This window comes from Canis aureus, chromosome 4, assembly GCF_053574225.1.
Source record: "Canis aureus isolate CA01 chromosome 4, VMU_Caureus_v.1.0, whole genome shotgun sequence".
NCBI classification, from domain to species: domain Eukaryota; kingdom Metazoa; phylum Chordata; class Mammalia; order Carnivora; family Canidae; genus Canis; species Canis aureus.
Window position 1 is genome coordinate 24,060,569 of NC_135614.1, and position 27,481 is coordinate 24,088,049.

Consider the following 27,481-nt stretch of genomic DNA (forward strand, 5'->3'; position numbering starts at 1 on the left):
TCTTGCAGCTTTGCTGTGACCTGCCTGGTATGAATTTCTATTTATCTGGTTTGGGTTTCCTTGGGCTTCTTGAATCTATAGATATGGAGTGTTGGATTGATCCTGGAACATTATTTCTTTGAATATTGCTTTTGTGCATTTTTTCCTTCTGGAATCTCAGTTAAGTACAGGTTAGACATTTTTATTTTAGCCTCCGTGCTTCTTCGGGTGTCTGTTACATTTTCCGTCTCTGCCTCTTTGTGCTGCATTCCGGATCACTTCTTCCATTTTATCTTTAATTTACTTTGCAGCCACGTCGAATCTTCAGTAAAACCAGTGCATTTGAAATTGTAATGATCATAATTGGATTTCTAGGAGGTCTATTTGATCTATTCTTTAAATTTACTTCTTCTTTTTCATATTGACAAACCTGTCTCTTGGTTCTTGAAGCATAGTGAACATATTTTATATCCTGTGCCTGATAATTCCAATAGCTGGAGTGTTGGAGGGTCTGATTGTGCTCTTTGTTTTTCCTTCAGGTTTTCAGCCATGATGTTTGGTATGTGTGTTGATTTTGACTGTAGGGGAGGGAGGGATTCTGATACCTGAGGCCTTTGGGTGGGTTACTTCAGAGAGGATTTATGTGTGTTTTTATGAAGCACTTAGCCCACTGCTTGTCTGGGCCCACTCTAAATTAATTTTTTTTTTCTCAAGGATTTTCAGCAACACCCTGGCATTGTGAACTTGGGCTGCAAGTGTATGTGTGACCCATCTTGTGGTTATGCATCCTTGAGGGCCATATTCCTTTTTCTATTCAATGCCACATGCTTTTTTAAAGACTCTTGGTTCATGTGGAAGTACAGGTTTATTTCTGGTTCACCTTATACTAAAGGTGTGGTTCTTGGGGTCTCTCCTTTGGTGGGGATGGTTTTCTGATTGGGACACAATGGGCCCTGGAGCCATTCCCCTCCTCTGAGCACTAGGAGCTGTAACAATGAAAAGTCTGGTTTGCCTAGTTTAGTAAATGACTCTGAGGCACGAGCCAGCTTCTCTGGGTGTCTTCCTTAGTATTTGGCCTGAGTGGTCTTTACTTTCTTATCAACTTATTTATTTAATAAGTTGTAAATAATTTATCTGTATTTTAAGTTGTTTTCAACTTCAGCTTGATCCAGGCACCTGTATCATATTGCCAGAATCAGAAAACCAAGACCACTTAAACTATAGCCCTATTTGAGAGCAGGATTTTTGCTTGTTATTTATGTTATGACGTGTGTGTGTGTGCATTTAAAGCAAGCTCTATGCCCAGCATGGGGCTTGAACTCATGAAGCTGAGATCAAGAATCCCATGCTCTTCTGACTGAGCCAGCCAGGTGCACCCCTATGTTATGATTTTTGTTAATTCTCACTATCTAGTTTGGTATCTGGCACACATACTAAAAACCATATGATAGATCCTCCATAAATGTTATTTAAGGAAGGAATGAGTAGGTGAGTGAATAGCCAGTGGATTTGTTGGTAGAATGGAAGATCATCATACTGCAAACAAGGCAACTGAGGCCAACTGACTTTTCCACATAGGAGTTGATAGCTGAGCCAGGGCTACTTGAACAAGGGACAGCCAAGGGCCTGGTTCAGAACAGGCGACTAAGAAATCTTTGCAATGGCTTCGGGAATGGTATTAGTAACCAACATTTCCTGAGTACGTACTTGTGTGCCGGACACTTTTGAGTGCTTTACATGTGTCAACTTCATTCTCACAACAAGCTTGTGAGATACATACTGTCATTATTCTTATTGTACAGATGAGGAAACTGAGGTACACAGAGGTAAAATAACGTGCCCCAGGTCACCCAGCTAGTGAATGTACCGACTCAGCATTCACACTCAGGCAAATCTAGCTCCAGAGCTCCCCATCCTAAATGCCCTGTTAAGAGTGGTCGTAACTGGCCTTGGCTCCATCCCAGCAATCGAGACTTTTCCCCCATTTCTATCGAAGTATAATTGACAAATAAAAATTATATGTATTTAAGGCATACAACTAAATGTTTTGATATATGTATACCTTGTGATATGATCACCATCATCGAGCTAATTAACCAATCCATCACCTCACATAGGTGCTGTTTTCTTGTGTGTGTATGTGTATGTGTGTGGTGAGAACACTTAAGACCTAGCCTCTTAGCAAAGTTCAAGTATACAGGACAGTATTGCTACTCTAGTCATCATGCTGTACATTTTCTCTCTAGAACTTACTCATTTTGCATAACTGAGATGCTGTATCCTTGACCAACCTCCCTCAACTAAGACTTTTGGCACCACGAGGATATCCAAGTGGCAGGAGTGCCAAATGCATTGATTAAGTGCATGAAAGTGAGGCTGCCAGCCCCTCAGGCCATGTGATCGCAGCTGGGTTGAAAGTGGTTGATGGAGATCTTTCCAGAGGGTTCCCTCCAGGCTGGCCATGTGGTGAGGTTGTGGGGAAGGCTTCTAGAACTCTCTTTCTGGTCGCTCCACACACTCACTCATTTCACTTTATTAAAGTGCCCCCTTAGACAGTGACCATGTTGAAATTGTTCCTTTGCCCTTCATCCTTGTCATTGTGAGGCTACCAGGTGGAGGGAAATGGAGGCTTTAGAGAGGCCCCTCGACTGGGTGTAGAAATCTCATGGGAGCCAAGACTTTCTGCTGTAGCTGGGCCTCTGAGAGGGCACTACTATGGAATCATGCAGTCCTGTTGTGTGGCCTGGCCATGGCTCCCTGGACTCGCTTCTTCCTCCCTCCCTCCCTCCATCCCTCCCTTCCACTGACATAAAATATTATATTAGTTTAAGGTATACAGTATAGTGATTCAACAATTATATACAGGATGAAATGCTCACCATGATAAGTCTAGTTGCCATCTGTCACTACAGTTACTACAGCATTATTGACTATATTCCCTATGCTGTACTTTACATCACCATGAATTATTTATTTTATAACTGGAAGTGTGTACCTCTTAATTCCCTTCACTTACTTTACCCCTTCCCTTTGGCAAGGACCAGGTTGTTCTCTGTACTTATGAGTCGGTTTCTATTTTGTTTTCTTTGCTCATTTGTTTTGGTTTTAGATACCACATATAAGTGACTTATCTTGTATTTGTCTTTCTCTGACTTCACTCAGCATAATAGGCTCCAGGTCTATCCATGTTATTGCAAGAGCAAGATTTCATTTGTTTTTAATGGCTAAGTAATAATAGTCCATTGTGTGTGTGTGAGTGTATACACGTTTATACACCACATCTTCTTTATCCATTCATTATCAGTAGATACTGAAGTTGCTTTCATATGTTGCTTATTGTAAATAATGCTTCAATGAATAGAGGCATACCCATATCTTTTTGAATTAATGCTTTTGTTTTCTTTGAATAAATATCCAGAAGTGGAGTTGTTGGATCATATGGTTTCTCTATTTTCAATGTTTTGGGAAACCTCCATACTATTCTCCATAGTGGATGCACCAATTTACATTCCGACCAACAGTGCACAAGGGTTCCCTTTTCTTTCCATACTCACTAAAAATTGTTAATTCTTGTCTTTTTGATACTAGCTATTCTGAAAGGTGTGAGCTGATACCTCATTGTGGTTTTGATCTGCATTTCTCTGATGATTAGTGATGTTGAACATCTTTTCATGTGTGTTGGCCATCTGTATGCTTTCTTTGGGAAAATATCTATTCAGATCCTCTGCCTATTTTTAATTGGATTTTTTTATGGTGAGTTGTATAAGTTCTTTATGTATTTGGTTATTAGATAGATATATATATATATCATTTGGAAATCTCTTCTCCCATTCAGTGAGTTGCCTTTTCATTTTATCGATGGTTTTCTTCTATGTAGTCCCAATTGTTTATTTTTGCTTTTGTTGTCCTGGCCTGAGGAAACAGATTCAAAAACACACTGTTAAGGCTAATGTCCAAGGCTTTACCACTTATGTTTAGTATATGGTGTAAGAAAGTGGTGGTGTTTCATTCTTTTGTATGTAACTGTTCAGGTGTTCCAACACTATTTATTAAAGAGACTGTCTTTTCTCCACTGTATATTCTTGCCACCTTTGTCATAAATCAATTGACCTTATATACATGGATTTATTTCTAGACTCTCTATTCTATTCTATTGATCAATGTGTCTGTTTTTGTACCAGTAATACTGTTTTGATTACTATAGCTTTGTAGTATACTTTGACATCTGATACTTCCATCTTTGTTCTTTCTCAAGATTGCTTTGGCAGTTTGGGGTCTTTTGTGGTTCTATATAAATTTTAGAATTCTTTGTTCTAGTTTTGTGAAAAATACTATTGGTATTTTGATAGAGACCACATTGAATTTGTAGATGGCTTTGGGTGGTATGGATATTTTAATGGCATTGATTCTTCTAATACACGAGTATTGGATATTTTTCCATTTATTTGTGTTGTCTTGATTTCTTTCCTCAGTGTCTTATAGTTTTCCATGTACAGGTCTTTCACCCCCTTGGTTGCTTATTCATAGGTATTTTCTTGGGGTTTTTTTTTTGATGCAATTATAAATGGGATTGTTTTCTTAGTTTCTTGTAGTATAGAGAAATGCAATTAATTTCTGTATATTGATCTTGCATGCTGCAAATTTACTTAATTCATTTATTAGTTTGAATAGTTTTTTGGTGGCATGTTTAGAGTTTTCCATATATGGTATCATGTCATCTGCAAAAGTGACAGTCTTACCTCCTCCCAATTTAGATGCCTTTTGTTTCTTTTCCTTATCTGATTTGCTGTGGCTAAGACTTGTAGTATTATGTTGAAAAGAATGATGAGAGTGGACATTTGTTTGTTCCTAATCTTAGAGAAAAAAGATTTCAGCTCTTCACCATTCGGTATGAACTTTACTGTGGGTTTCTCATGGATGTGCATCTTTATGATGTTGAGGTATGTTCACTCTATAAATGTTTTTTTTGTGAGTTTTTATCATGCATGCATGTTGAATATTTACAGATGCTTTTTGTGAATCCTTTAAGATGATCATGATTTTTATCCTTCCTTTTGTTAATGTTGTGTATCACATTGATTGGTTTGCAGATATCGAACCATTCTTACATCCCTGGGATAAATCCCAGTGAATATTTTTTTAATGTATTGTTGACTTTGCTTTGCTATTATTTTGTGAGGATTTTTGCATCTTTGTTCATCAGGGATATTGGTCTATAATTTTATTTTTTGTAGGGTCTTTGTCTCGTTTGGTATCAGGGTAATCCTGGTCTTGTAGAATGAATTTGGAAGTGTTCTTCCCTCTCCAACTTTTTGGAATAGTTTGAGAAAGGCAAATATGAGCATTTCTGTAAATGTTTGGTAGAATTCACCTGTGAAGCTATCTGGTCCTAGACATTCATTGGGAGTTTTGTTTTTAATATCTGATTCATTTCATTACTTCATGAATCAATCTATTCAGATTTTCCATTTTTTTCCTGATTCAGTCATAGATGATTGTATATTTCTATTAATTTATCCATTTCTTCTAGATTGTCCAGTTTCTTGGCATATAATTTTTCATAGTGTCCCTTTATTCCTTTTGTATTTCTATGGTGTCAGTTAATTTCTCCACTTTCATTTTTTATTTTATTTGAGTTCTCTTTCTTTTTCTTGATGAGTATAGCAAAAGGTTTATTATTTTATCTTTTCAACAAACCAGCTCTTAGTTTCATTGGTCTATCGGTATTTTTTTTAGTCTCTATTTTATTTTTGCTCTGATCTTCATTTTCTTCCTTCTACTAACTTTGGAATTTGTTTGTTCTCTTTTTTTTTTTTTAAGATTTTATCTATTTATTCATGAGAGAGACAGAGAGAGAGAGAGAGGCAGAGACACAGACAGAAGGAGAAGCAGGCTCCATGCTGGGAACCCGATGTGGGACTTGATCCTGGGCCTCCAGGATCACGCCCTTGGCTGAAGGCACCACCATCGGGGCTGCCCTGTTCTCTTTTTTTGTAGTTGCTTTATGTATAAGGTTAGATTGCTTGATTGAGATTTTTCTTGTGTCTTGAGGTAGGCCTGTATGACTATGAACTTCTGCCTTAGAACTGCTTTTACTGTATCCCATAGATTTTATAATATTCCCATTTTCATTTGTGTCAAGGTATTTTTTTAATTCCTCTTTGACTTCTCTGTTGAAGTATTGGTGGTTTAGTAGTGTGTTGTTTAGCCTTTAAGTGTTTTGTTTTTTTCCAGGTTTTTTTTTTTTTTTTTTTGTAATTGATTTCTGGTGTCATAGCATTGTGGTCAGAAAAGATGCCTTATATGATTTCAGTCTTCTTAAGTTTATTTTTTAAAAGATTTTATTTATTTTTTTGAGAAAGATTGTGAGTGAGTGAGAGAGAGAGCATGAGCAGCAGGGGATGGATAGAAGGAGAGGGAGAAACAGACTCCCTGCTGAACAGGAAGACTGATGCAGGGCTCAATCCCAGGACACTGGGATCATGACCTGAGATGAAGGCAGACACTTAACCAACTGAGCGCCCCAAGCACTCCTCTTCTTAAATTTATTAAGACTTGTTTTGTGGCTTAATATATGATTCGTGCTAAAGAGTGTTTTATGTACTCTTGAAAAGAATGTGTATTCTGCTGCTTAGGGATAGAATATTCTTCATACATCTACTAAGCCCATCTGACCTAATGTGTCATGTAAGGCCACTCCTTCCTTATTGATTTTCTTTCTGGATTATCCATCCATTGATATAAGTGGGGTGTTAAAGTCCCCTACCATTATTATATTGCTGTTGATTTTTCCCTTTATGTCTGTTAATATTTGCTTTATATGTTTAGGTGTTCCCCTGTTGAGTGCATTGCATAGATGTTTAAAATTGTTATATCTTCTTGTTAGATTGATTCCTTTATCGTTACATATGCCCTTGTCTCTTATTATTATCTTTGTTTTAAAGTTTATTTTGTATGATATAAATATTGCTACCTCAGCTTTCTTTCCATTTCCATTTGGATGGAATGCTTTTCATCTTCCATCCCTTCATTCTCAATCTGTATTATATCTTTAGGTTTGAAGTCTCTTGTAGACAGTATAGAGATGAGTCTTGTTTTTGTTTGTTTGTTTGTTTTGTTTTGTTTTGTTTTATTCAGTCACCCTCTGTCTTTTGATTGGAGCATTTAGTCCATTTACATCTAAAGTAATTACTGACAGTTGCATACTTATTGCCATTTTGTTCATTGTTTTATAGTTGTTTTTGTAGTTCATCTCTGTTTTTTCTTTTTCCCTTGTTCTCTTCCCTTGTGATTTGATGACCTTTAATGTTATGTTCTGGTTCCTTTTTCTTTATTTTTTCATGTATATTTATCATAGGCTTTTGGTTTGTAGTTACTATGAGGTTTGTGTATAATACCCTATACATAGCAGTCTATTTTAAGTTGTTGATTACTTAACTTGGAACACATTGTAAAAGCACTACATTATTACTCCTTGCTTCACTCCATGTCTCATGTTTTCAACACCATATTTTATATATTTTTATTTTGTGTATACCTTAGATAATTATTATAAATATAATGGATTTTATATATTTTTTAGCCTTCATACCAGCTTATTAAGTGGTTTATCCACTACCTTTATTCTATGTTTGCTTTTACCAGTGAGATTTTTTTCTTTCATAATTTTCTTACTTCTGGTTATGGCCTTTTCTGCTTAAAAAAGTCTTAGCGTTTCTTGTAAAGCCAAGTTAATGGTGATGAACTCCTTTAACTTTTGTCTGAAGAACTCTTTATCTCTCCTTTAGTTTTGAAGTTGATAATCTTCAACTTCAAAATTGGATAGGGTATTTTTGGTTGTAAGATTTTTTTCCTTTCTGCATTTTGAGTATATCATGCCACTTTCTTCTGGCCTGCAAAGTTTCTACTAAAAAATCAGCTGATATTATAGGTTTCCTCTGTACACAACTATTTGTTTTTCTTTGGCTGTTTTTAAGATTCTTTCTTTTTATCTTTAATTTTTGACATTTTAATTACTATGTCTTGGTGTGGACCTCTTTGGGAGGTCCATCTTGTTTGGGGTTCTCTGTGCTTCCTGGACTTGGATGTTTCCTTCCCCAGGTTAGGAAAATGTTTAGCTATTAACTTTTCAAATATGTTTTCTGCTACTTTCTTTCTCTCTTCTCCCTTTTGGAATCTTACAATATGATTGTTGATACACTTGATGTTTTGTCAGAGGTCCCTTAAACTATCTGAATTTTTTTTTAAATTTTTTTCATTTTGCTGTTCAGCTTGGATGATTTCCACTACACTGTCTTTTGGATAACTGATTCATTCTTCTTCATTCTCTAATCTGCTACTGATTCCTGCTAGTGTATTTTTCATTTTAATTATTGTATTCTTCAGCCCTGATTAGTTTTTTCTTATATTTTCTACCTTTTTGTTGAACTTCTCACTGTATTTTTCCATTCTTCTCCCAGGTTCAATGAACATCTTCATGACCTTTATTTTGAACTCTTAGCCAGTAGATTGTTTATCTCCATTTTGTTTAGTTCTTTTTCTGAGACTTTACCTTATTCTTTTGTTTGGAGCTTATTCCTCTATCTCCTTATTTTAGCTCTTTTTCTGTGTTTGTTTCTATATACTGGGAAGATCGGTTATTTCTCCTGGTCTTAAAGGCATGGCCTTATTTAGAAGTTGTCCTGTGGTCACTAGAACCAAGTGCTCCAGGGTTGTTTGCTATGTGGGCTATGAGTGCCCTCTTCTCTGGCCAGGCCACAACTGCCACAGGCATACTGATAGGCAGGGCTGACCTCCAGGGTGGCTGTCTATGAGGCCTTGCTGTGACTATTGTGAGTATGCTAATTGGTGAGGCTTCCCCACACCTTTCCCAGCAGAAGCCACTCTGGAGGGGTGCTGGTCCTGACTGAGGCCATTATTTGGGCACCTTTAAATTTCTCTCCCAGCACTGCCTTCCATCCAATACCACTAACTCACCAGAACCCTGTCCATGGCACATCCCTAGGAAACACCAGTCACCTAAGGTCCCTAGTCAAATCAACAGACTTGCACAGTTTGGGGCATATAGTTGAAGTCTGGTGCTCCAAACTTGACAGTAGCCACAGCACCCATTTACTAGGTAAGTGCTTTGACTGAACCATAATGGTGGTGGTTGATTTGACTGAGTTGCTGTTAGAGGAATTGGGTTTTCTTTCACAACCTTAAATTAGGGTCACCATCTATGTCCTTCTATTGTAGTGCAACCAGAAACATTATATTTTGGGGTTGTTGTTGTTGTTTTTTGTTTTTGTTTTTTTTTTTTTGAGATTGTCTTGATATATTCAGTACAATTTGTGGGAGGAAGGATGTACAGAAAAGTTGATGGGCAGGGAGAGATACATTTTTGAAGACACAAGGTAGGAATGTACTTACTTGTGACAGAGGAGAGCAGGATTTTATTCTTGACTCTGTCACTGTCTCTGGAACTTTGACCAGCCTCACCTACCCTGGGCCTCTGTGTCCTTGTAAGTAACCTGAGGGCACTTCATGATGTCCAAGGCTCCATCCAGCTCTGACATTCTGTGATTCCCACTGGAGACAAAGGAACTCCTTCTCCATTGGAGCATGGGCAAGTCCTGGCTATCACCCCCCACCCAGGAAGCCACATTCAGGGGTTCTTTGCTTCACTGTGCACAGGTCTCCCATTGTCCTGTGTCAGGCCTGGTTGGATAGCAATGGGAAGGCAGCCAGCCCCTCCTATATTTGCCTGATAGGAGGTAGGATATTTTCACTGGCATTTCACCACTCTCTGACCTGTTCTGGGGAGGAAATGGTCTGCTGGGCACTGGTCACTTGGCCCCTGACAGTCTATAGTGAAATGCAGGACCTAGAGGGAATGAAGAACATGGCCTCCACCTCCCTTTCTCGGCCTCTTAAAGCAGATTTCAGAGAATGATTTAAGAGGGAAGACCCAGCAAGAAAGAGAGAGAGAGAGAAGAGAGAGAGAGGGAGAGAAGAGGCCACAGTCTTGCCTACAAGTTTCCAGAGTGAATTACACTCCCAATATCCAGAGAATGTGGGTACTGTAAACCATGGCATGACAAATATGGGTGAAAAGGTGTGTAGATATTAGTCTCTGGGCAGTTCCTTCTAAAAGGCAAGGGAACCCTTCTGCAGCCCACCCTAACTCCTCACTTACTAGTTCCCACCTCCCATCCACTAGGGTACACCATTTCAATGACGTGGGGCCCGAGCACTTCCAACTCTGTTCACAGAGGACTGGGAGGAAGAATCCTTATTCCAATTGAAAGAGGACATGCAAGGACTCCACAAGTTTGCCCTCTGCCTAATTAAGAACTAAACAGACCTAATTAAAGAATATCCTTCCCAGTTAGACAGGCAGCAGGCAGGTTGCCCACTGGGAAAACTGCCGCTCAGAATGGGGATAGCAGGATACTCCTTGGAATGTGTCCATTAGAGACTGGGGATGGGATCCTTTTAGCATTACCACATTCCTGCAAATTCTAGAATCATATCACATTGAGTTTATAGTCTTTCATCATTCATTCATTCATTCATTCATATATCCTTTCTTCCACTCACTCATTCACTCATTTGTTGTAGACACTGTGTAGACACTGACCAAAGGCCTATCCTATTCCAGGGAACTACGCGGAGCTTTGGGGGCACAGCAGGCAACAGGAGTCATCATCTTTGCCCTCAGGGAGCTCACAGTCAGATGGTAGATTCAGACCAGAAGATAGGCAGCAAGTTAGGACAGTGTGTGGAGTGCTTTGGTTGGAGGCTGCCTTGGGGGAATTGAAGCCTCTTGGGGATGTCTGGGATTTATGAAGAGCTTCCTCTTATGTTTACTGGCTTGATCTTTGCCATAAGCTTCTGAGACATCAGTGAGGTCAGTGAGGTGGCAAGACTTGCTTAGGTTACACTGATGGGTCCAGAAGTGGGACTTGGGCCCGACTCCAATTCCAGGAGCCCACCCTGGATGACTCTGGACTTCTTACTCAATGGTACTGAATTGTAGTTCATGAAGAGAGTGTATAGCCATAGCCACTGGCCAGCCCACTGCCTAGGGGGCGTGGTGGCAGAGGACCTGGAATGAATGGCCAGGAAAGCACTTTAAGTATTGGGCATCATACACATATTCAGAGTTATTATTATCATTAGCTCAAGGTGTTGGGTGCTTAGGATTTGGCTTCAGTGAAAAACAGCTCACTTGATGTCCTCCTCAGAGGCCCAATTTCCCTCCTCATGAAGCAGTGACTTATAACCTGGTAGGGAAATGGGCCAATTCATCTGGAGGAGTAATCCCAGATTTTATACCCATGTGTTCCCCTCCATGACAGAGATTTGCATATGCTCCTTGGATGAAAACAGCTTATTCATTTAGTTGTTCCTTTACTGATTGTTCTTTGTTCACCCAGCCATTATTCCTTCTGTCTGTCCATCCATCCATATATCCATCCATCAAATTATCTATCTCTCTACTCACCCATCAACCCACCCACCCACCCAGCCATCGTTCCTTTCTTCTGTTCATCCATCCATATATCCATCCATCAGTTTATCCATCTCTCCACCCATCCACCCATCCACCCATCCACCCCCACCCCACAAAGATATGTCTCAAATAAAGATAGCCAGAAAAATTGCTGGCCCAGTGTTTCCCCAATTATTTCCTGAACCACATATATCCTTTGAGATGCTTTTGGAAGAAAGGGTTTCTTGGCCAAATAAATCTGGGGAAAGCTGTATCTTCTTTACCACCTGTGGAGTTTCAGAATGCACATTAATGTAAGAAAGACTCTAGAAGTCCTGCAGGAAGGAACCTTGTTTACATTTCTTTAAGATAGTAGTCCCTAGACCTCTTTGACCAAGGAGTACATTTTCATGGAATACCCATTAACATCGCAGGGAATTAATGATTCGTGAAATACACTTTGGGGAGCATTCCTTTAAGCATAAAATCTTTTTTAAATTAGAATGACTTGCATGGATTTTTCATGAGATCTATTATATATGTACCTGCCTTCTTACATAGGAATGACTCAGCATTTAGCACTTTCTTGGTACATCATTGAACAACACCTCAGGTTGGATAGCACTGTCTGATGATACATTGTTGTGGACAGGAGCTAGTGGAAGGACTCAGATTATTTTAAGCTATCACTTTTCAGAGAGCTTTGATCTTTTCTTTTTGGGAACAGCAGAAGTTATTGTTTATTGCTTTTTATTATTGTTCATATCTCTGCTTGACATTTCTATGAATCGAAAAATCAGAATCAATCTAATTATAATTGTATGTAAAGTGAGAGTAAATAGGCTCAGAGTGAGGACCTGACCTTATCTCTTTTTCATTATGGGCTTGAAATTTAGTGTATGGATTTTGTGCTATGACTTTTAGCTGCTCAAAGACCTTTGGGGCTAATTTCCTGGTTTTCATTTGTGTTCTGGATAATGGAATATGTGGGATATGACTCTTGGATATTTGGTGTTACTAAACCCCCAGAAGAGGGAAGTCCCCTGTGACTGGGGACTTCAGTACTGGACTCTCAGTACTGGAGAAAAATGTCTTCAGGGTCAGATGGGCCTGGATTTGAATTCTGACTCCACCTCTTCCTAGCTGTGTGATCTTGGCCAAATTACTAAATTTCTTTGAGACTCAGTCTCCTCATTTAAGTGTGGGAAATACTTTTTTCACGAGTTTGTGGTAAATAATAAATGAGATTGTATGTGTGAAGTGCTTAACAAAGTACCTGTCATACAGTTGGTGCTCAGTAAATGGTAGCTAGCGGCAAGGCAGGTATTAGGGTGAGGCAGGTGAGGCCCCCATGCCACAACATTTTAGGGGACACTCTGAGACACATACAACTATGGGGCCAGCACCTGCGAGTGAGTGCCATCTTACATTTTGCTTCCTGTGTGTGTCTTTTGTCTTGTGCCCTGGCTAGTGGGATGCTGTCACCTGTGATTGTTCTCAGAGACTGAGAGCCTGGAAGGCCTCTGATTGGGTGAGAGGACCCTTGATTACCACCTGTAGTGGCCCCTCCTCCCAAGGCAGCAGGTACACGTGCTGGGAGGGCTGGCTCCAGATGAGTAAGGGTGTATCTGGAGAGAAATGGGACTGAGGGATGAGCCCAGTGGAAAGGCCAAGGGGTTTGCTCCCGTGGGACCCTCCAAGGGCAGGAATCACTATGGAGCCACTCTCCTCAGGCTCTGAGTGGGGGCAGGGCCTCTGCCAGCTGGGCTGGACCCCCACTTCCCTGTCAAAACTTTTTAAAACACAAACAGTGTCAAGAGCGGCATTTGCATAAATCTCATTAGAAAAAGTGCAAGTTTCATAAATCTTGTGATAAATTAGTACGATATCATTCTCAACGTGATGTATTAATTTTAGGGCAAAATGAATGGTGCTGTGATCATTGTGGGTAATTATGAGTCTCCTCAAAGAGGAAGTGATTTCTGGAGGGACTTTTCTGGCCTCCTGCACAGTGGGAAGTGGAGAGAGCAGGGGTGAGGGGAAGGGTGTCTTTCTCACCTGCTTCCCGGTGACACCTTTCTTAGTAGTATTCTTTCCTGCTACCCAAAGGTGAAGAGAAGCAGCCCCTGGGCCTTAGGCTCTAGCTAAGGTATGGGGGCACAGGAGGGATTGGGATTCTGAAGTCGGACCTTAAAGTCCAAATTCGCTTTGAAAAGAATTTTAGATGACTAGGACCTGGAATCTGATGTGCAGCCAGGCCTGAGACACACTGGACTAAAATATTCCATCTTTGGCCAGAGAGGAAAAGGACTCGCTGGGGATGCCAGCTGGTTAGCAGAGCCTGGCCTCCGTCCTTCACATTCACAGTGGGGGTGGTGGTGATGACGGGTAATATTAGCAGGGCCTCATTGAGAGCTGGGGGAATGTGAATGTGACTGTTGAGCAGGGCACAAGCTTGGGCAGGAGGGAGGGCTAGGGTCCCTGTGAGCTGGAAGGAGTCAGCACGTGCCTGCAAGTGTTTGGATAATCTCTTTGTGAGCCTTTAAAGGCCTGCAGTGCTCTGTTTATTTTAATGATAATGTCAAGTTCAATTTGCCGACATTTTTCCACATTTCCTTTTGTAAAGTTAATTGAACAGTTCAATGAATTGAAAAGTTTCAGGAGAAGGGAAAAAAAATACCCACCCCACTATTATCACTGTTATTAAATCTAGTAACTACCACTCGGCTCTCAGGGCCCCTGTGACAGGACTTCAGCCCCCCTGGGCCTGGGAGCTGCAGCAAGGACTTAGGAAGGTCAAACAGCATTCTGGAGCCTCTTGATTCATGGTTATTTCTTGTTCAGGCTGCCATTCCTGTGAAGAAAAGGGTATCCAGACCACCTGGGACAGGTCAGCCTGGTTCCCTGGGTGTCTCCACCAGTTTGGGGAGCCTTGCCAGCCGGGGCCAGGGTGTGTGTGCTCTCCTCTCTTCCACAATGCCTTGTATGTGATGTGGCAAACGGGACCGTGGTCTTAAAGGTATTTTAACGAGATGGGACTTTAATGTGATGTGCTGGAAGGAGTACCGGGAGCCCAAGGCTGATCCAAGTCTCAGCTCTGCCTACTACAGCTGTTCTCTGGGCACCTGTGAACTCATCACGGAGCTGCCCAGCCCTGCCTTCTCCTTTGTAAAATGAGTCTGTCAGCCTCATCAAGAGTGTGAGGTATGTGTACGGCTTTGGTATGTGTACGGCTACCCCTGTCCCCTGTCCCCTGCTCACAGCAGGTGTCTAATGGATCATGGTGTTTTTTCCTGCTGATCCCATGCAGCCTCAAGACCCTTCCCTGTACAATGCTCATGGAACCATGACCTGGGGACTGGCCCCGCACAGGCTCATGCTTCCCCAGAATGCCTGAGAGCAGCCAGGAAAAGCATGTGGCATAATGGGGATGTAGGTGTGCCCACTGGAATGTCAGCTCCACGTGCGCAAGGACTTCTGTCTTGTTCATTGTTGTATCATCAGGGCCTAAAGCGGGGCCTAGGACAGAGCAGGTGCTCAGGCAGTGTTTGTTAAATGAATTAAGGAAGGACTGTAATGGCATCGTAGGGGTCAGATAGGTCACTGAACAATCTGAGTTCTGTCATGGGCTAGCTGTGTGACTTTAGGCAAGTAACCTAACCTCTCCATGTGACTCATAAGGTTATAGAGGCTTAGAGCACGTTGTTGTCTGCTGCTGGGCCTGGCAGCCCTTGCGATAATGATCTTATTTGCTCTGTTGTGCCAGAAGTGGAACAGCTCTGAGCTTCTGAGACTCTGGACTGGGTCCCTCAAATATTTAATGTCCAACCTAACCTCTTATGCTTTATTACTTTAAAATAGCAATAACATGTAGCTCCTCCTCTTCCCTGCCACCAAAACCTCTGGTTTATATCATCCTGCTCTGTGTAACGTCTCCTTCTCTGCTGAATTAGCCCGTCCCCTTGGCCATCAGACACCTGTGTGCCCAGGTGAGCCAGCCACCTCTTCTCAAACTCTCAGGAGGGAATCACCATCTTGTTGGCTTGTGAAGGTGGGCTGTGGAAAGCCAGGGTGGTAGTGGGGGGGGTCCCACAGTCTCTGCCTCAGGGGTACTCACCTTCAGCCCAGCCAAGTAAACCCAGGGGGTCCAGGGCAGCCTAAAATGTGAAGGAGCCTAAAACATGGAGAGGGTCTGGGGGTCTCCCTGGGGGTCAGTCTCTGTGGGGTGAGGCGAGGCAGTGTTTAGCTGCTCAGATTAGGGCTTGGGGAAAAGGCTTGTGTTAAAAGCTGAGAGGGTGGTAGAGGGAACCTGAATTCTAAGTCAGACCAACTTGAGTTCAAATCCTCCCTCCGCCACCTCCTAGCTGTGACCTGGGGTTGGTCACTTTACCCCTCTGAGCCTTACCTTTCTTGTCTGCATAGTGGGGATGCTAACCCCTCTCGGTGGGGTCATGGTGAGAAATAGGTGATAGTGAGAATGAGTGCAAACCCCTGAGCATGGTGCCAGGCAAACAATGGATGCTTAATGAATGCTGGTTTCTTTCCCCCAGACGGTTCCTGCCATCTACTCTGAGTGGGCCGAGCTGCAGGGGAGAGAGGACACGCAGATGGCCCAGGGCTTCTGGAGAGAGAGACAGTTCCCTTGATCCAGAGCTAGGGTTTTCTGAAGAGAGTGAGGACCTTGGTCAGCACAGGCAGGCTGAGGGCCACCTGCCTCTCAGGAGAGAGGGGTCCACATCACACCTCCACCCTGACTTCCCCCAGGCAGATAAATCCGCCTAGGGCAACCACCAGAAAACCCAAAACAAAGATCAGCTCTTCTGAGGTCAAACCAAGTTCAGGCCCCTGGGGGGGATTGGGAGGAAGGAGCCTGGTTGAAGGCAGGAGAATGGGGAGGGTGAACCTAAGACAAATGAGATTATCCGTAGGAATCAAGGCACTTAACCGGCCTGTCTGATCCGGAAGGAGAGACAAATGAGATTGCAGGCTCCAAGGCCAGCCCCGGCTCTGGGGGGCTCGTCCCAGGGGAGAGGGGGAGGGCAGGAGCCCCTGGCTCTGGCGGAGACCAAGACCAATGCAGCTAGGCCCCTCCAGACCAGGAGGAGAACGGTGGGCATGGGGCTTGTGGGGCAGGCTCTGTGGCGGTGGGGACCGGGCAGTGGTTACTGTCAGAAAGACCCCATCGTAACCCAGGGCCTGTAACCCAGAGCCCGAGGCCTCCTTCTGCTGCTCCTTGACGCAGCCACTGTCCATGCACTCCACGACCCCCATGTCCCAAGCCGTCACCTCCCGACCAGGACCCCTGCTTCTCCCTCTGCACAATGCGGGGCTTTGTCTGTGAGGTTCTCCTTCAGCCGTGACTAGCCCTTGCTTCTGAGTTCCCCGTAGGCTCCCAGTCTGGTTCCCCCCCTTCCAACTGCCCTGAGATCCTTGGCCCCTGGATGGGAAGGGACATAGGTCAGGGCTGATGTCCAGTCCTTATAGGCTTGCTCTCACATCCCTTCTAAGGCTGGCCAGCAGGGGCTGCGGCTAGCCCCAGTGTTGCGAAGGATTCTGAAGTTGGATGTAGACTCAGCAGAGGAGGGAGCTGTGATTGATTAGCGTGGTGTCTGCGAAGGAAGGCACTGGCTAGCCCCTGGGCCCCGGAGGGGAGCCACAGTTCCTCACTCGGGGTGGGAGGAGGTTTGAAAGCGTGTCCCAGGACATCAGCCTCTGTCTTCAAGGGCCGATGGCCTCTCTGTGCTGCCCGGAGGTGCAAACAGTGGCTCAGGCTGCTCAGAGGGGAGACAACTTTGTGACCAGGGTGGCATTTGAGACATGCCCTTACAGGCGGCTGGGGCGGGGAGGCCGTGGGAGGAGAAGCCACAGGAGCACACGCGTGGGAATGTGCAGGGCCAGGGCATGCTTGAGGGAGGGAAGCTGGTGGGCTGGGCCTAGGGACCCTGTGGGAATGGGACCCCCCCCACCCCATCCCGAGGCGGGGGGCAGTGCAGGTTGGGAGGGGTGTCGCAGGGCTGAGTCCTGTGGGCATGCGGGGAGGCGGCTGAGCAGGAGGATTGCAGTCAGAGGTTGGCTGTAGGAAGATGCTGCTGCCAGGAGGAAGCGCAGTGTGTTCTCGGCCCCTCTGCAGCTCCCTCTCTGTGTTTGGGGGGGAGCAGACAGCTTTCACCTTCCCCCATCCAGAATAAATAAAAAGCCTTGCAGCTGCCACTGCCCTGCCTGAGTTCCCGGCCCACCCCTCGTCTCTCGGCCAAAACTCCCAGCTCTCCGGGGGTGCGTGACATGCCAATCCCGGCCCTCACCCCTCCGCGCAAATAACAACAATAATAGTAATAGCAGTCATCTCGTCGATCAGTGTGGGCCCAGCAGGGCTGCAGGGAAAGCTGTGATTGTTCGCCCTTTGCCTAGAAGACGGACGGGGCCTGCTGCTGAGGGACTGAGGCCACCACAGAGATGTGTCACCAGCCCTGTGCCTCTCAAGAGCATTTGTAGCCTACTGAGTGGATCCCCCACCCCAACCAGGGCCCCTGGACTGCAGGATGGGGTATGCTGCCCCAAGATGGGGTACATGGCACCCAGAATGGGATATGCTGCTCAGGATGGGGTACCTGGCCTCAAGGGTGGTACATAGCCCTCGGGACAGTGTCCATGGCCTCGGATGGGGTAGATGGCCCCCAAGATAGGGTCCATGGCCTCGGATGGGGTAGATGGCCCCCGGGATAGGGTCTATGACCTGGGATGGGGTAGATGGCTCCCAGGATAGGGTCCATGGCCTGGGATGGGGTAGATGGCCCCCAGGATAGGATCTATGGCCTGGGATGGGGTAGGTGGCCCCCAGGATAGGGCCTGTGGCCTGGGATGGGGTAGATGGCCCCCAGGATAGGATCCATGGCCTGGGATCGGGTAGATGGCCCCAGGATAGGGCCATGGCCTGGGATGGGGTAGATGGCCCCAGGATAGGGTCCGTGGCTTGGGGTGGGGTAGATGGCCCCCAGGATGGGATCCATGGCCTGGGATCGGGTAGATGGCCCCCAGGATAGGGTCCATGGCCTGGGATGGGATAGATGGTCCCAGGATAGGGTCCATGGCCTGGGATGGGGTAGATGGCTCCCAGGATAGGGTTCATGGCCTCGGATGGGGTAGCTGGCCCCCAGTTCAGGGTCCATGGCCTGGGAAGGGGTAGATGGCCCCCAGTTCAGGGTCCATGGCCTGGGATGGGATAGATGGCCCCAGGATAGGGTCCATGGCCTGGGATGGGGTAGATGGCCCCCAGTTCAGGGTCCATGGCCTGGGATAGGGTAGATGGCTCCCAGTTCAGGGTCCATGGCCTGGGATGGGGTAGATGGCCCTCAGGATAGGGTGTAATACCCCAGGATGGAGGATATTATTCCAGGATGGGATATAGGGCTATAGGATAGAGTTCATGGCCCAAGGTTGGGATACGTTGCCCAACAATGGGGTACAGGGCTAGTTCCTGAGAGAGTAGACCCCCATCCAGTCCCCAACTATGATTCTGCCTGCACCCAAAAGCAAGCACTACTGGTTTGAGCATTATTAGGTTTTGATTAGCCATGCTTTTTCCTGTCCATTAGTATACATAATTAGGAATTACCTGGCTATACTCTCTGCCCTCGTTGTAGCTCACAGATCTACATGACTTTGGATCTACATCACCTAGTGCCTCTAGATAGTCTGTGGGACTCATTTGTTTGCCCAGCGGCTCTTCACCAAGCACCCCTGGGATGCCGGCCCCTGTGTTAGGTTTAGGGGTTCAGCAGGGAACATGACACAGGCCAGGCTGTGGTCCCCATGGAGCTGACATGGGGGTGCTTGCATGGCAGGCAGCCTGTAAGTCAGGAGACAGTCACAGCTCAGGGGAAGGGATGCAGAGACATGGGGTGATGGGGCATCTCTTTAGATAGACTGTCTCTGTATGATCAAGTATTGGGGAGGCCTCTCTGAGAAGGTAACTCTTGGGCTGAGAGGTGAAGAGTGAGGAAGCTGGCAGGGTAGGGACATTCCCAGCAGAAGGCACAACCAGGGCTGAGACCCTGGGGCAGCCACAGACTGTTCAGAAGCAGAAAGAAGGTCCAGGTCTGGGAGGGGTGAGCCCAGGAGCCTGTGCGAACTGCCGTGACAGGTGCTGCCTCAGACCAGATAGCCAGGGCCTTGGACAGAATCTGATTTAAGTTTGGGTTATTTATTTATTTATTTATTTATTTATTTATTTATTTATTTATTTATTTATTATTACTCATGAGAGACACAGAGAGAGAGGCAGAGACATAGGCAGAGGGAGGAGCAGGCTCCATGCAGGGAGCTCGATGTGGGCCTCGATCCCTGCACCCAGGATCATGCCCTGAGCCGAAGGCAGGCACTCAACTGCTGAACCACACAGGTGTCCCAGGTTTAAAATTCTTTAATTGTGTTAAAATACACATAACAAAAGTTTACCAATTTGATCATTTTTTTAATGTATAGTTCAAGAGAGTGTTCAGTGCACTCATGTTGTCATGCACCAGATCTCCAGAACTCTTTCCCCCTTGCCAATCTGAAGCTTTATACCCATTAAACAATAACTTCCCATTCCTCCCTCCTCCCCAGCCCCTAGCACCCACCCTTCTCCTTTTGGTCTCTGTGAATTTGACTCACCCATTATCTCACATAAGGGGAGTCATACGGTGTTTGTCCGTTTGTGACTGGCATGTTTCACTCAGCACAGTGTCCTCAGGGTTCATCATGTTGCAGCATGTGTCGGAGTTCCCGACCTTTTTTAAGGCTGGATAATATCCCATTGTATGTATGGATGGCATTTTGTTCACTCGTTCTTCCATCGATGTGAGTTGCTTCCCCTTTTTGGCTGTTGTGAGTGAGGCTGCTGTGTACATGGATGTATGGTGCCTTGCACTCTTTCCAGTTCTACTTTCTACCCACGAGGAGAGTCTGGGCCCCTGTTTGGGTTGAGCTGGCACAGAGTGGAGGGTGCTAGCCTTGCTGAGCTGTCCTTCCTCGTGAGGGCAGGGGGGAGACCAAGAACAGAGAGTCCTCCTGCAGCACTGATTGAGCCAAGATCCGTAAGACTGAGCCTTTAAATCATCCTGGGACCAGAGGAGCTTTTCTCTGCATCTAAAATGTGAGCCATAAACCAGGCTGACTTACAGGCAGTACTCACCGGTCCGATTGTTTATGGCCAGCATCCTTTCTGATTGGTTGATGCCTGTACTATGCCCATTGTTAAATATTTGAAGATCACCCTGCTATAAACCAGTCACAGGACTTCCCAACCTGGCTGTGCAATAGGGTCTCTTTTAGGGAGAGTGGGGCTGCCGCGTAAAAGTTCACACTCTGGGCTCCCCCAACCCCAGGGCCAGCTGAGTCAGCAGGGCCTGTGAATCTATACTGTTACTTCCTGGGTGATTCTGATGCCACAATTTTAGGGTGTATCTTCTGTGGGTTCCCCCCAAAGCAGGCCTTGCGATGGGGGTTTGAGTGCAAATCATTTGTTGGAAAGGGGGTCCCAGGAAACGCAGGTGAGGAATGAGGAGGTGAGGCAGGGAGGAGAAGGTGCATGACCAACCACGTCCTCGCCATGAGCTGCTGGGGGTGAGTCCCAGCAGGGATCCCCAAGAGCCAACGTACAACACACCTCTGCATCAGCCACCCCAAGAGGTGAGGGAGCTGGAGCAGTAATCTGCTAAATCTTTATCAGCCACTTTGCATGAGTCATTCTTTGAGCACTTTTGCGGGGGTTCTTAATCCCCTGGCACTTCCAGCCTGTCCAGTGTGTCCCTCAGAAATCCAGCTCAACCCGGGCTGGCACTTGGAGATCGAGCTGATGTGTGTGACGGCGGGATGTGTGAGGCCTGACGGGTAGGGTACCAGTAGCATCTGGAATGGAGGGCTGCCCAGCTCCCATCTCTCCACCATCCAGCCCCGGTCAATCATTGGGTATCCTTCCTACCACTGGAAAGAGCTCCGGGCCTCCTCCACTGCTGGTGGGAATATAAATGGTGCAGGTGCTGGGGAAAACAATTTGATGGCTCCTTCATAGCTTGAATGTTGAATTATCACAGGACCCAGCAATTCCCCACCCCTCGTTCCTAGTTCCTGCCCCCAAATGTTCATAGCAGCACGATTCACAATAGCCAGAAGGGGGAAACAACCCAAAAGTCCATCAACAGACGAATGGATACACAAATGTGGTCTCTCCATACAATGGAGTGTTACTCAGCCGTAGGAAGGGATTACATACTAATACATGTTACGACATGGATGAACTTCGAAGACTTTATTCTGAGTGAAAGAAGCCAGACACAAAGACTACCCCTCATATAATTTTATTTATATGAAATGTCCAGAACAGGCAAATTCATAGAGATGGACAATGGCTTCTTGATTGCCAGGGCAGGGGCAGGGAGGAATGGGGAGTGATTGCTTAGTGGACGTAGGTGTCATTTGGGGTGATGAAAATATTCTGGAAGCAGATCGTGGTGAGGGTTGTACCACGTGGTGAATGTACCTAGTATGACTGAATTGCACATGTCAAAATGGTTAAAATGATGCATTTTTGTGTTCTATATATTTCATCACAATTTTAGAACAAAACCCAACAAAACTCCAGGTACTATTCCACAGCCTGAGTCGCAGCACATATTACCTGTTTCTCAGATGGGAAATAAACACAGAGCGCGGTATGTGTACCCCAGGGCCCCACAGCCAGGGATGGTTCTCCTGAGTGGCGGCTCCTAGAACCACCGGGTTGGAGTTGAGCCCCACACATTGGCCTCGTTCCTGTGTGAATGGTGCAAACAGAGGTTTCTGGGAGCCTTCCTGGTGGAGAAATGAGCCCTGTGTCCAAGGGGAAGCCAAGCGAGGCCCAGCTTCTGCAAAGTAGCAGAACAGCCCTGGGCGGGGGAGTTTGTGCCCAGCTGGAAAATTGCGGGGCGTCTTGTCTTAAATATAATATTAAATCGGCACCTTTAATTAGTACACTTAGAAAAGGTCACTAGCAATTACCTGGGACACAAAGAAGGCGTAAGCAGGCAAGAGCCCGTGAGGAAGCCGAAAAGGACCATTTTGAGCAGCACATAATTGAGGGGAAAATGGATAAAAGTCCAGGAAATTATAGAGTGGGTGACAGCAGCTGATGGGCCCCATCCATGTCCTGCCCAGTGCCCCCCTTCTTGGAAGGGCCTGAACATCGGGCCTAAGAAAGCCATTTAGGATATCGGGCTGAGTCGTCTGACCTTGGCTGGAGGGCCAGTGTGGTCTTTTCCAGAATCCCATCAGCCAGCGGAGAGGCTGGGCCCTGACAGTGGTTGGCAGGTGAAGCGTCCACTCCAGGGGGCCACCATGGACTGGTTGTTGACTGTGGGCAGGCAGGACTGCTCTGGGCCTCAGGTTTTCTCATATGGAATCTCCCCAAGGCATTAGGAAGGAGCTCAGCGCTCCTCAAACTTGGCCGCTAAAGCAAATCTGAGCATAAGGGAAACAAAATGCATATCCCTGGAAGTCAGGGGGAGACTGGAAATTCTTTTACGGCTTTAGGTTTGGTCTTCAAAAATAGTTACGTTGTGCTCCAGAATATTCCCATTTATTTTCATATAGAACAATTGCTTGCCATTGAACGACATCATGCTTTGAGCAGATGTGCTTGGTTGACCTATGACTTCACATACCTCCTCCTCCTTCCTCATCCAGAAGGAGCCCTGCACTGGGAGTCCAGTAATGTGGGTTCTAGCTGCCAACTCTGTCCCCCACCATTGCACTTTGGGCAACTAGTGAGGTGCCTTCAGCTTCTCCATCTTTAAAAATGGGAAGGTTGTACTCCCCAGAGGATCTCCGAGGTGGTTCCGACTCTGTTTCATGATTTTTCTTCTCTCCCTCCTGCTTTTAACCTCCTCTCATCACCTTAGGTGCTTCCATATCCTGTTCTGCTGTGTGACCTTGGAAAGGATGCATTGCCTCTCTTATCCTCAACTTCCTAATCTGTAAAATGGGTAGAAAAATGGCCACCAACTGAGTTGCCGGGAGGACTTAATGAGAGAATCCGGGTGAATGAGCCTAGCTAGCACTGTCTGGCATATCCTCAGAGCCCAGTCATTGCCCAGAATCTTTCTTTTCTAAGTGTTAGGCTTCTTGTTAGGGTCTGATAGGGTCATGTCCCTAGAAGTCCTGAATCTTGAGTTCACTTACCAAGTATTGAGATGTGTAAGGTTGTGGAAACCAACAAAGGCTGTAGACCCAGAATGCCTGGGATCTGAATTCCAGCTCTGCCTTTTACTAACTGTGTGGCCATGGTTAATTACTTAATCACTCTTTGTTGCCTTATCTGGTAAATGGGTAGAACAATGGTCAGGATTGAATCAGACAATACATAGAAACCCCCTAGCCCAGTGTCTAGAGTGTGGCTAGCACTCAGAAATATTCGCTATTCTTGTATCACTTAGAAAAGCTCAGTAGTGTTCTTTTCTAGAGAACAGTCCCAGAGTTTGGAATCCTATCTTACTTAGCTTGATCATCAGAGCTGTTGAGTAAACACAAGCTATATTTGGGGAAGAAAGAGTGTCTGTTCCATCTTATGGGGTAAACTGAGGCTTTAAAAGAAGTGACTTGCCCAAGGCCGTGAATCTAATCTAACCACCCCTTTGAGAATCAGACAAAGACTATAGCCCCTCTCTGCAGAAAGTGATACTGTACACTCATGACATTTTGCACGATTTCCAGAGGTTCGAGGACCTCCTGAAGCTAAGGTGGCCAGCCTGTCCAGTTGTCTGGGACCTCCTGGTTTTAGTATCTGTCACTCCTCAGTCCCAGATAAACCAGGGGGTTGGTTACCCTGCCTGAACGCTACTTAGGGAGGGCTGTGATCCCCCGGGGAAGATGCCCTAAATATGCTAGGGCTTCCTAGGCAGGACTGTAGGCCAGGCATCCTGGGGGCGCCTCTGACCAGGGCTGTGTTTCCTGGGGAACAAGGACACCTCAGTCCTCTTCTTGTGAACAGAAACTATACCTAGCACCCCAGTACTGGCTTCCATCTCCTGGAGGCTGGGCCACATCTTCCTATAACCTCTGTGTACTCCTGCACTCAGCACAAGGCCAGCCCCGCGCCACTGTTGGGCAAATGCCAAGTATTGTAATTTTTTGTGAATTAGAATGAATGCTTCCATTTGCAAAAGGCAGAAATCCAACTCAACTGACGGACTCGGGCCAAAAAAAAAAAAAAAAAAAAAGAAGAAGAAGAGGCAGACATATTAGCTCCTGTAGCTGAGAAGCCCGGAGGTTGGAGCTAAAATCAGGCACCGCTGGCTACACACCCTCAAACCTTCAGGAGTCTCTCTGTGCACCATTTGGCTCTATTTTCCTCCTGTTGGCCTCATTCTCAGGCAAATTCTTCCTGTGTGGTGCCAGAGATGGCTGCCAGTGGGGCCAAGGTAGCAAGGCCAGTGGAAGAGGGCTTCTCTTTCCCGGTCATTCCAGCACAAGTCCCAGGGTCGGCTTTGACTGGCTCGTCTGGGTCACATGCTCATCCCTTAGCTAGTCATTGTGACCAGGGAGATGGAATGCTCTGATTGGCTAAGGCTGAGAGGGATGTGCCCATCCTGGAGCAGAAGAACTGAAGGGGCCTGCCCTCATCAGAGCCACTAGGAGCAGGGAATCTCCAAATTTAAAATCAGGAAAAAGGGGGGGATGCCTAGGTGTCTCAGTGGTTGAGTGTCTGCCTTTGGCTCAGGGTATGATCCTGGGATCCAGGGATCCAGTCCCAGATCAGGCTCCCTGCATGGAGCCTGCTTCTCCCTCTGCCTGTATCTCTGCCTCTCTCTCTTTCTCTGTATCTCTCATGAATAAATAAATAAAATCTTTTAAAAATAAAAATAAAATCAAGAAAAAAGGGGATAGGCAAAGGCCACAGCTCTTCATTACCCACATAAAAATACGATGAGCCACGGTTCTCTGTGACAGGCACGTAACACACTGTGACACGTGGTCAGGGTGGGGGCAAAGAGCCTGGGTCAGTGACCTGCCGGCAGTGTGTGGGCTGGGACTCCCGAGCAAGGTGCCGAGGAAGGGACCCACTCCTACTGTCACTCTCTGATCTCTTCTGTGGCTATTCCAGGTTCCTCTGTGACCCAGTTGCTGGCCCGAGACATGGACAATGACCCCCTGGTGTTTGGCGTGTCTGGGGAGGAGGCTTCCCGCTTCTTTGCCGTGGAGCCCGACACAGGTGTGGTGTGGCTGCGGCAGCCGCTGGACAGAGAGGTATATGACCCGGCCATGCCCCTGTCCCAGTTCTTTCCTGGCGGGCAGACCCTGAGGGAGGCTGGCTCATCATCTTTTAGGGGCCTTCCTCTGAGGCCCCATTCTGACCCCAAAGTAGCATCATGCTGCCTAAATGGTGTCCCTCAGTCCATCAATGCTCGCATCTGGACTTGGGGTTGGAATGGGGTGGTTGGGATGTCTCCAAACAAGGGACAACACTGGACGGGCAAGAAGGACCATGGCCCTGGGTTCATGCCCCATAGAATGGTGGCTCTGTGGTATATACAAGTCTACCCCCATGAACAGTGCTCCCCTGAAGGACATTTTCCAGAGACACCAATTCTGGTGATGTGGCAGCCCGTAGCAAATTAAGGTATGAGTTTGAAAACCCCAACCCTTGTTTTCTCCTTACATTTGAAGAAATGGCCTCAGAGGTGTCTAGGGACTTGTTCAAGATCACACAGCCATTTAGAAGCCCAGCCCAGATTAGGGCCCAGGGCCCAGGACTCAGGACGTGGGAGCACCTCTCTCTAACCCTGCCTTCTCCCTCCCCCCCTTCTCTCTTTCAGACCAAGTCTGAGTTCACAGTGGAGTTCTCCGTCAGTGACCACCAGGGGGTGAGTGTCTCCTGAGGCCCCTGCTGCCCTGGGAGGCAGGGTCCTGGGCCCTGGGGCAGAAAGAGGCTGGAGGCCACTGCCAACGTCAAATCCCCACCCTTCTCTTGCCAGGTGATCACGCGGAAGGTGAACATACAGGTCGGGGACGTGAATGACAATGCACCCACGTTTCACAACCAACCCTACAGCGTCCGCATCCCTGAGGTAGGAGCCCCCAGGGTCACACTTAAGGGATGTGGAGGGTGGGCCATCTGGGCGGGGGCTGAAGCTGGGTACAGGGCAGCTCCAGCTCTGCTTCCCCTGCCCACGCCGCAGCCCAAGCACCAGCCCTGGGCAGGTTAGTGACCTTGCCGACAGCTCGGAGGGTGAGGGCCTACCGGATGGTCAAGGACGGTGGGTTGGAGGTGGCCTCAGGCCTGATAGAAGGCCTGCCTGGGATGAGCCCCACAATTCTAGCTGCAGGCAGGACTGGACAGGAGGTAGAAGGGGCAGGTGTCGTGGCCTCTTTGCTTCCGTTCATAGCCAGTGTGGGCCACGGGCACGTGGGTTAGCAAGCCTGACCCCCGGCTTTCCAGCTGTGTCCAGAACGGGTGCCCCCAATAACCCAGGAAGCAGGTGGTGGCTCCAGGAAGGCACTTTCTTTCCCTAGCCTTATGCTCGCCCGCCTGTCTCCCTGGCCCTCTGCTCCTTTGGGTCGTCTGTGTACTCTGAGTGTGTTTGCATGAGTGCAAGCATGTAAAACCAAGCCATTGCTGGTAATTGAGAAGTACAAATTATTGCATTACAAACGGTTCATTAATAAGCTGGCTGCCGGCTCCCAATGGTACTAGGGTTCTCATCCCTTACTGTCCTCTCCCAGTGACTGATGGCAGTCTTCTGGGCTGGTAGTTAGCAATTCAAAGACCTTGAAGGTGGTGGGTAAAGAGCTTCTATTGGGTGTCCCTCGGGCCTGCCCTCAGGGCTCTGGGTTGAATGGCAGCAATAAAGCCTTGGCCTGGGAATGATGGGAACGGATTCCCCTGGGGAGAGGCAGGTTCAGCACCAAGGCATTGGAGTTCCAGCCCCTTTATGTTTTATGTCACTGGATCAGGGAAGGGGAAGAGTCTTTAGAAAATACCTGTTCAGTTTATAGATAAAGAAACTGAGGCGC

General features: G+C 46.4%; 1 protein-coding gene across 1 annotated transcript in view; it reads left to right on the forward strand.

Annotated features, from left to right (window-relative positions):
• CDH23 (cadherin related 23) overlaps positions 1 to 27,481 on the forward strand; it is a 364,939-nt gene that overhangs the window by 49,041 nt on the left and 288,417 nt on the right. Inside the window, exons 3-5 of the mRNA XM_077894887.1 lie at positions 25,572 to 25,714; positions 26,284 to 26,331; positions 26,443 to 26,535. Coding sequence (XP_077751013.1) covers positions 25,572 to 25,714; positions 26,284 to 26,331; positions 26,443 to 26,535 — 284 coding nt within the window. The remainder of the gene's footprint in view (positions 1 to 25,571; positions 25,715 to 26,283; positions 26,332 to 26,442; positions 26,536 to 27,481) is intronic.